The following is an 8,181-nucleotide window of genomic DNA, read 5'->3' as shown; positions in this document are numbered from 1 at the left end:
GAGGAAGTCTTGACCAGCCGCGATGTGAGGGAGTTTGATGTCAAACACGAAGAGGATCCAAGAAACGAGCAGGAAGTCGAAGTAGCTCTTGTGGGTAGGGAGGAACACCACGGACTGCCAGCTCGTCGTTAGCTGAGCATTCCCCAGCTTCCTCTGCCCCTTTCAGCTCCTCCTCCCCTCCTCCTCCCTCACTCCCCCTCTGCTCTGCTCCTCTCCTCCTGGACTCACATCGTCTGCCGACATGTCCTGGAGGTGTCGCAGCGAGCTCTCGTTGACAAGCACCTCCGAGAAGAGCTTCCTGTTCAACTGCCACCAGAAGAATCAGCTGCGTGCGTCTCTCCCCTCCCCTCCCCTCCCCTCCTCTCTCTCTCCTCCTCTGCCCTGCCCTGCCTTGCTCTCTCTCCCCACTCACCTTGGACATGAGCCAGGCCATGAAGCGGATGGCCGGCAGGGAAAAGGAGGCAGTCATCTCCTGCAGCACAGCCAGCACCTTCTCCTTCCCGTAAGTCTTCAGCAGCTGCTGCACTGCGGGGGAGGCGAGCATCTGAGAGACGATCTGCTTCGTGGGAGGAACGACGAGCATCGAGCGATCCTTGACCTGTCACAGCAGGTGACAAGAAACTTTTTCGTCCCTCCCGACTGCTCTTCCACCTTGGATCTACCTCTTTCCCTGCCTTCCACATCCACTTTCCCTGCTCGGTCCTCGTCCTCGTCCCCTTCTCATCCTCGTATTCGGTTTCCCTCTTCTCTTGCCTCTCCCCGTCCTCCTCCTCCTCCTCCTCCTCTCCCTCCTCCTCCTCCTACCTTGTAGGCGAAGGCGAAGGATAGGTCGGAGAGGAACGACAGCCCTCCCTTCTTCCCAGCTCGTTCCAACGCGTCACTAAGGTGCCGGCAAGGCGCCACGTCATCTCGGAGGATGAACCGTTGAAGTCCCCAGCTGAAGTCGTCCAGGTACTGCCGCCAGTTGATGGGCGCGGGGTCGACGGGGAAGGAGGAGCGGTCTCGGTCAGGCATGCTGGCGGAGGCAGCGAGCAGGTTCTTGGACTCGTAGAACCACTCGTTGTTGACGAAGTGATGGAAAGTCTCTGCTAGCGTCCGACTCCTCTTCATCACCTTGTTGAACATAGCGCTCTTCTTCTTCACCTGCTCGCTGCTCGACAGCTTCGAGTAGACCCCCAGGGCGAGCGCGGGGAGGGAGACGAGACGGAGGTATCGCCAGTGGTAGACCAGCGGATTCTTCACCATGGTGTACTGGCACTTGAGCTGGCTCTTGGATGAAGGGCGCTTCTTCCAGAAGCGAGCCACTGCCTCCGCGCAGAGCGACCATCGGACGGGGTTCCTGGTACTGCTGCCGCTGTGGTAGATGCGGAAGAAGCCCGGGCCCTTGCTGCAGGCTTCTGCTGCCGCTACAAGGATCGCGTTGGTCACCAGGTCTACTGGAATCTGGTCCCCGACAAGCTCCGGGTCGCCCGACTGCACTGGCATGAAGCCCATGCCTCCGCTCAGGAACAGAGCGCCTCCTGCCGAGACGGTGTCGACCCAGCCAGGCGCAGGCTCCCTCCATGCTGCCCCGATGATGGTGGGCCGGACGATAGCGACGGGGATATTGCCGTGGTACTTGTGCAACAGCTTCTCCCCCATCGCCTTGGTGAACGTGTAAGTGTTCGGGTACTTCTCGGCCTGCAGCAGGGCCCTGGTCCTCGCCTCCAGCTCGGGTACCGCCAGCTTCTCGATCTCCTTCATCACCTGCTCGCCATCGGACTGGCACAGGGGCAGCTCCTCCGCCACGAGCGAGCCCGACGGACGGTTACAGTTGACGTAGGCGGTGGAGACGTGTACATAGGCCTTGAGGTTGGGGCACCTCTCCGCCAGCCTCATCATCCTCAGCGGCCCCCGGCAGTTGGTCGTGATGGCCCCGTCCAGCCTCTCGTTGAAGTCAACGTTGGCCGCACAGTGGATCAGAAAGTTAACAGAGGAGGAGACACGGGCCAGGTCCTCCTGCGACAGGCCCATGAAGTCCTGGTTGATGTCTCCCGCGACGGCCACCACCTTCTTCTCGAAGTAGGCGTCGAAGTCGTCCATCTACCACGGCAGTCACTGGGATCCAAGGGGGAGCAAGAGGAGCTCACCGTGCTCCTCAGCAGGTTGAAGATCGGCGACGTAGCGATCTCCCTCTGCGCCCTCTGCTGGGGAGAGGCCCCCTTCTTCGCTCTGATCAGGATGTACACAGTCTGCACGTCCTGCAGCTCCCTCAACACCTTCTCCAGGACACATTTCCCTACGAATCCCGTGGTTCCTGTGATGAAGATCTGCTGACCCCTGAAACTCGAGTAGACGGAGGCCATGGCAGCAACTGGTCCTGCAGAGGTGTCAGATCAAGGCGGCGAGAAGGGAGGAGGCACTCTTCGGGTGCGATTCTCCGGTTGATCCGGGCCGGGAGCAGGGGGAGGGAGAGGGAGGATGTGGAGATGTGGTGGGTGGTTTTAACTCCAGCGACCTTGACTGCAGCAACCCCTTCCAGGTCATTCCTCACTCGCAGCCTGCTAACAACCTGTCCATCTTTCTTCTGCGTATATTCCCTTGTGTCTCTCCCCCTGTTTCTCCTCCCCTCTTTCTTTCCTTCCCGATCCTCCCTCTATTCCTCACACCCTCTCTCGACTCGCCCTTTCCCTTTGCATCCTCTTCATTCCGTTCCCCTTCCTGGCCTCCCTCTTCGTCTTCGTCTTGCTTTCTCTTCCTCGTCGTCCTCACTTCTCTCTCTTCTCTCTCTCCTCCTTCCTCGCTCCCTCCTCCTCCTCCTCCTCCTCCTCCTTCCCCCCCCCCCCCCCCTCCCTCCCTTTCCGCTCGAAGGACTACAGGGCATGATGGGCCACGTAAACTCTCCGAAGGGGAGAAACTTTGAAACTTTGAAACGTTGAAACTTTGATATGGTAAACCTTGAAACCTTAAAACTTGCCGGAGTCACGGCGTGGGCCACCGTGACTACTGATCGGACCGTACTGGCGAGTCACGCCGGGCCCGGCGCCGCCAGGCCCGGACTCGGCGCGGCAACGCCTTACCGTAAAACTTCGGCGGGCTTGATTCCGCCGGGGCCCCGGGGGCCCGGGCCCATGCCACTGATGATCATCGGCCCATGATCCCCGGGCCCGCACTCAGTCAGCCGCTGAGTCACGTGTCGGACGCCGGCCCGGAATTCACCGAGTCAGTAGGCTTCGGAACCTCGGCGAGCAGTGGCGGCGCGGCAATGGGCCGCTTCCGAAGTTTCGAGACGGTCCACGACACTGTAACCATGGTAGCCTGGCTCACTTGAGGAAACTTGGAGCCTCCGGCGGCGCAGCCTGTGACTGTGACTGCACGGCCAACTGAGCAACCATGGAACTGAACTCCGGCGGAGCCAGTCGCGGCTCGGGGTTACAATATCAGTTCTAGTGTTTTTACTCGGAAAGCTACAAGCATTTAAGCATTACCCTGCTTCACTTGTCATTTAACAGGAAACTTAATTGGGACAGATGGTCTGTCTGTCAGTGAAAACGAAGCGCAAACAACCAATCCTCCAGTTCTTCTGAAAACGGTAACTTACACCCATCAAGATCAGCTCTTTCGCTTCTCTTGTGATTCTTCACATCAATTTTTGTCACGATCAGGTAGGTGTCTTTCGGATCGACCCGCAAGCGAACTATCATGGGATTCAGCTTCAGACTTGACCTTCACTAGCTTCTCTCCTGAACTGGTTGCCCCTTTGCATTCCCGGCACGTGTTGCGCCTCCGGCCGTGCTGGCAGAAAGAAGACCCTCCGCATGCCCGGCATCGGCTCTTCTGTAGTCGATGCATGCAGATCGACGACCCCCCGCAGTCCTTGCACAAGTTCCGCTGCCTCCCATGCACGCACAGCGACGAGCCCCCGCAGTCTCGGCATAAGCTTCGCCTCCTGTTGTGCTCGCAGATCGAGGATCCTCCGCAGTCGCGGCATCGGCTTCGCCGCCTGTTGTGCTCGCAAACGAAGGACTCCTTTTCCTCGTTGGATGTTGCGGTCGGGCTGGAGGCGCTGGAGGGGCTGGAGAGGTCTTGGGCGGGAAGATGTGCTGAGTCAAGGCCCCTAGGACGAACGAAATCGGCGAAGCAGTTTTTCTCCACGTGCAGCAAGGCTTCTTCGAAGAGAGAACCGTCGTCTGGTGGTCGGCAGGTGTTTTGGGGCTGGGTTGACTGCCTGTCCGAATCCTGCTGGCTCTTAATGGAGCCTGCCGACAGAACGTCTCGGAATGACATCATGGCGGAGGAGAAGGAGAGGCGAGAAGCATTTATCACCTTACACGACAAGTGGCATGCGGGCAGTTTCAATCTTTCAAGTCATTCATCTCAATCAAAGTTGGCACCGTGGTTCTGTTCTGTTCTGATCCCAAGGACAAGGTTCCATCTCACACTACAAGGAAGATTGAGGATTGTGCTTTTGTACAACGACTCTGCAAACGCAGTGACGCGTATGGTTTCGAGCAAGTCGCGCAAAGGATCAGGGGGAGCCGTCCCCAGGGCAGACTAGCGAGCCCATCAGGTGCTAGCCTGAGATGTACTTGTTCTCAGCAGAAGCTTGGAGGATACGGGAGGTAGAGGCTCGGTTGTTCTTGGAGTAGGCTGTTCACTCGTAGTCTTCAGCAGACATTCGATTTTTCTTGTTCGCTCGTTCTACGATTACAAGGTTTTCATTTTCGTCCCCATCTCTTCTGCTACCCCCAGGTCCTACTGGAGGTCCTATCACCTTGTCCCCTAGAAACTTTTTTTAACCCCCCGCTCTAACTACCTCTTTCCCGATACGAATAGGGGTACTCGCATTCGAAAAAAAAATGTTTCCATGACTACCCCACCCCTACATTTTGGCTCTGAAGTACCCACCAAGATACCCAATCATCTCTTGGTACGTGACTGAGCAATCTCCCCCAAAAAAAGTAAAAAAGAAAATCTCAATTCCCTCAATGACCCTGGCCGGGCCGGGGCCGGGGCCGGGCCGGGCCGAGGGCACCGGGCCGGGGCTCCGAGGCTCCGAGGCTCCGGGGAGAGTTCGAGGGCACTGAGGACCGTTTGGGGCGGTGAGCTAGTGAGTGGGGGTGGGGGGTGGGGGGTGGGGGTGGGGTAGTACCGGGGGACTTTACGGATCTTGTTATCTTGTTGTGACCCCGCAATACTATGACAACTAGGGTAGGGGGTAGGGTACCTCACCAACAGTTTACTTCCCAATCACAAGATAGGGGTACTTTTCACTGTGAACAGGTCGTGAGTGAGGGTAGGGTACCAGACTTTTGAAAAAAAAATTGGTCCTTGGGGGTGAGGGTACTAATCTTTCACAAGGTAGGGTGGGGTAGTGATTTTCGCTTCGACCGCACCAAAGATTAACTTCCGTTTGGGGGTAGGGGTGGTCACATAATTTGTCAACTTGTCCGACATACACTAGTAATGCTCCCCCCCCAAGTACCCACACGCCATCCCCTCCCTCCTCCCTCCTCCTCCTCCTCCCCTCCAGTAGCAACTCCCTGACAGCTCCCTCCTACTCTGATCTTCCCCTGTTGCTCTTGTTCATTCGCCCTGCTCGACCTTTCTTCGGGGCAGACGACCTACCTGCTCAAGCCTCGTGACCACCCCCCACCTTGTCTTGGAAGTTACAATTTTTCATTGTGCTGCAGCTGGATTCAATCGTCATTGAGAGCGATCATACTAGACTCTTGTCTCTATGATCTGGACAAACAGTGTTTGAAAATATTTCTGTCTGTCCGGTTAATTTTCCCCTTTTTCGACCTTTACAGCAAACATGGCATTGTTCGACGAAGCTTTGCTCCATGTGGAGAAAAACTGCTTCGCCGACCTCCTCCCTTACGGGAGCCTCGGCTCCATCTCCTCCTCCCTGTCTCTTCATCCCAAGCTGCTCCCCCCGCCCCTCCTCCCCGACCTTCTCCCCTCCCATGCACATCCCCCCGCCCAAGACCTCTCCAGCCCCTCCAGCGCCTCCAGCCCGACCGCAACAGTCGTTGCAAGGAGGAAGCCTTCGCTCTGCGAGCACAACAGGCGGCGAAGCCGATGCCGCGACTGCGGAGGATCCTCGATCTGCGAGCACAACAGGAGGCGAAGCACATGCCGAGACTGCGGGGGCTCGTCGCTGTGCGTGCATGGGAGGCAGCGGAACGTGTGCAAGGACTGCGGGGGGTCGTCGATCTGCATGCATCGACTACAGAAGAGCCGATGCCGGGCATGCGGAGGGTCTTCTTTCTGCCAGCACGGCCGGAGGCGCAACACGTGCCGGGAATGCCGGGAGGGAGGCCAGATGAGTTGAGGAGGGGATGTGAAGATAGTGAAGAAGAATGTAGCAGATTGAGAATGAGTGAGCAGACCTTTCATCGGGGAGAGTAGATACATTTTATAGGATGTTGAGCTGTTTTCCCATGAGCGCATGACAGCGGATCTAATTGAGAGGGAGAGACTAAGAACAGGAAGTGAGAAGCTTTATTTTGCAATCATACAAAGTTGTTTCTAGCGCTTTTGTTCTTGCAATCTTCATCTTCATCATCCTCAAGGTCTTTTCCCGCCTCTCCCCATCGCTCCTCGTCGCACTCCTCCCTTGTTCCCTCCCCACGGCCACCAACGCCTCCCCCAACATCGTCCCGTCTTCCTGCGTTGAAGGTGAGACCCACGGTCGTTCCACTATCCCTTCTCTACCTCATCCTCCACAAGATTGTCTCCTACGTCCAGCGATACCAGACCCTCGCACCTTCCTCTCCATGTCAGTCAACCACGCGCAACTGCCTGTCTACCTCAGCAGGAGCTCGATGAGCGCTACACAGCCCGCGCTTGTGAGGCCGTTGCGACTCATGTTGAGCTCCAACTCCTGCCGTGTCCGTGAGAGAACGAGAGTTGAGGAGGAGGATAGAGGAGGAGGGTAGAGGAGAAAAGTAGAGGAGGAGGTCAGAGGAGGAGGGTAGAGGAGAAAAGTAGAGGAGGAGGATAGAGGAGGAGGGTAGTAAAAGGGGGTAGAGGAAGGGGGCAGAGAAGGGTAGAGGGAAGGGGTAGCAGGGGAAGGTAGACGAGGAGGATACAGGAGGAGGAGGAAGAAGGGAGGTCCAAGAAACGGATCAAGGAGGAGGATAGAGCAGTGCTGATAAAGATGGAAGAGGATCGGCAGCGCAGGAACATCAGGATAGGAGGGACGAAGCCGCTTGAGCTTGCGCTCACCGTCGCCGTCATCTCCTCCACCCCCTCTGCTATCGCTCGAGCTCCCTCGTCAGTGATGCTGTTGCTGGAGAGCACGAGCTTCTTCAGCTGGGAGCACGCGGTCATGCCGATGCTGATCTCCACCGCTCCCGCGTCCCCCAGCCAGCATCCGCTCAGCTCCAGCACCCTCAGGCTCCTCCAGCTCCTCATGGCATCCGCGATCACTTCCGCCCCTCCCTCCCACAGCTGGTTGCCGCTGAGGAGGAGGGAGTGGAGGGAGCTGGGGAGGTCGAGGGTCACCAACGGCATGCTCTCAGCGTGAAGCAGGTTGTCGCTGAGGTCGAGTGACTCTAAGGAGGAGAAACAAGGGCACAGGTCCTCCACTCCCTCCCGCTCAAGGCGATTGCTGCGGAGGAGGAGGCAGCGCAGTTGCGGGAGCTGGGGGAGGAGAAGGGCCAACCATCCTGCCCCCTCCTTCCCCAGCTCACAGCCGGACAGGTCGAGAGACTCGAGAGCTCGCATGCTGCGAAACAGCGAGCAGACCGTCTCTTCCTCTCCCGCTCTCCTCACCCAGCTGCACCCTTGCATTGACAGGATCTGCAGCTGGGGAAGTTCCACACGCTGCCTGGCAACGGCCAGGAGGAAGTCTCCTCCTGCTCTCGGACGGTACGACGAGACCCTCAACTCCTGCAGGAAGCTCCTCTGCCTCGCTATCAGCTCCACGAGCGCGACCTCCTGCTCCTCTGTCATGTCTGCCGCTCCCTTCAGCTGCAGGTCGAGCTTGACCACTGGCCTCTTCCTCTCCCTCAAGCTCGCGTCCAGCTGGGACCTCCCAAGGACTAGACAGCTGGACTCCTCTGGCTCCTCCTGCTCCTCGTCGCTAACCTGCCAGAGCTCGTGGGTTCGATGAGATACTGGGGATGGAGCTGGAAACGGAGAGTAGGAAGAGAAGCGGAGAGAAGGAGAAGGAGAAGGGAAGGGAGGGAAGGG

General features: G+C 58.0%; 4 protein-coding genes across 4 annotated transcripts in view; 1 reads left to right on the top strand and 3 right to left on the bottom strand.

The window, feature by feature from the left end:
• Positions 1-894: 894 nt before the first annotated feature.
• Positions 895-2,324, bottom strand: GUITHDRAFT_55447 (hypothetical protein; the record flags this gene model as incomplete). The annotated part of the gene is made up of 2 exons (XM_005828627.1): positions 895-2,082; positions 2,130-2,324. Coding segments are annotated over 2 exons (1,383 nt in total), but the record flags the coding sequence as incomplete, so codon positions are not given.
• A 1,405-nt stretch (positions 2,325-3,729) lies between these two features.
• Positions 3,730-3,999, bottom strand: GUITHDRAFT_45818 (hypothetical protein; the record flags this gene model as incomplete). Its single annotated transcript, XM_005828626.1, has 1 exon — positions 3,730-3,999. A coding segment is annotated over one exon (270 nt), but the record flags the coding sequence as incomplete, so codon positions are not given.
• Positions 4,000-6,031: 2,032 nt separating this feature from the next.
• GUITHDRAFT_51971 (hypothetical protein) lies at positions 6,032-6,292 on the top strand (the record flags this gene model as incomplete). Its single annotated transcript, XM_005828625.1, has 1 exon — positions 6,032-6,292. A coding segment is annotated over one exon (261 nt), but the record flags the coding sequence as incomplete, so codon positions are not given.
• A 392-nt stretch (positions 6,293-6,684) lies between these two features.
• Positions 6,685-8,181, bottom strand: part of GUITHDRAFT_141706 (hypothetical protein) — a gene marked incomplete at both ends in the record, with an annotated part of 3,456 nt that continues 1,959 nt past the window's right edge. Inside the window, 3 exons of the mRNA XM_005828624.1 lie at positions 6,685-6,751; positions 6,795-6,868; positions 7,213-8,076. Coding sequence (XP_005828681.1) covers positions 6,685-6,751; positions 6,795-6,868; positions 7,213-8,076 — 1,005 coding nt within the window. The remainder of the gene's footprint in view (positions 6,752-6,794; positions 6,869-7,212; positions 8,077-8,181) is intronic.

The sequence above is a fragment of the Guillardia theta genome (genome assembly GCF_000315625.1).
Source record: "Guillardia theta CCMP2712 unplaced genomic scaffold GUITHscaffold_57, whole genome shotgun sequence".
Taxonomy (NCBI): domain Eukaryota; class Cryptophyceae; order Pyrenomonadales; family Geminigeraceae; genus Guillardia; species Guillardia theta.
Note: the sequence above shows the minus strand (reverse complement) of the source record. Positions and strands in the feature narration are given on the sequence as shown.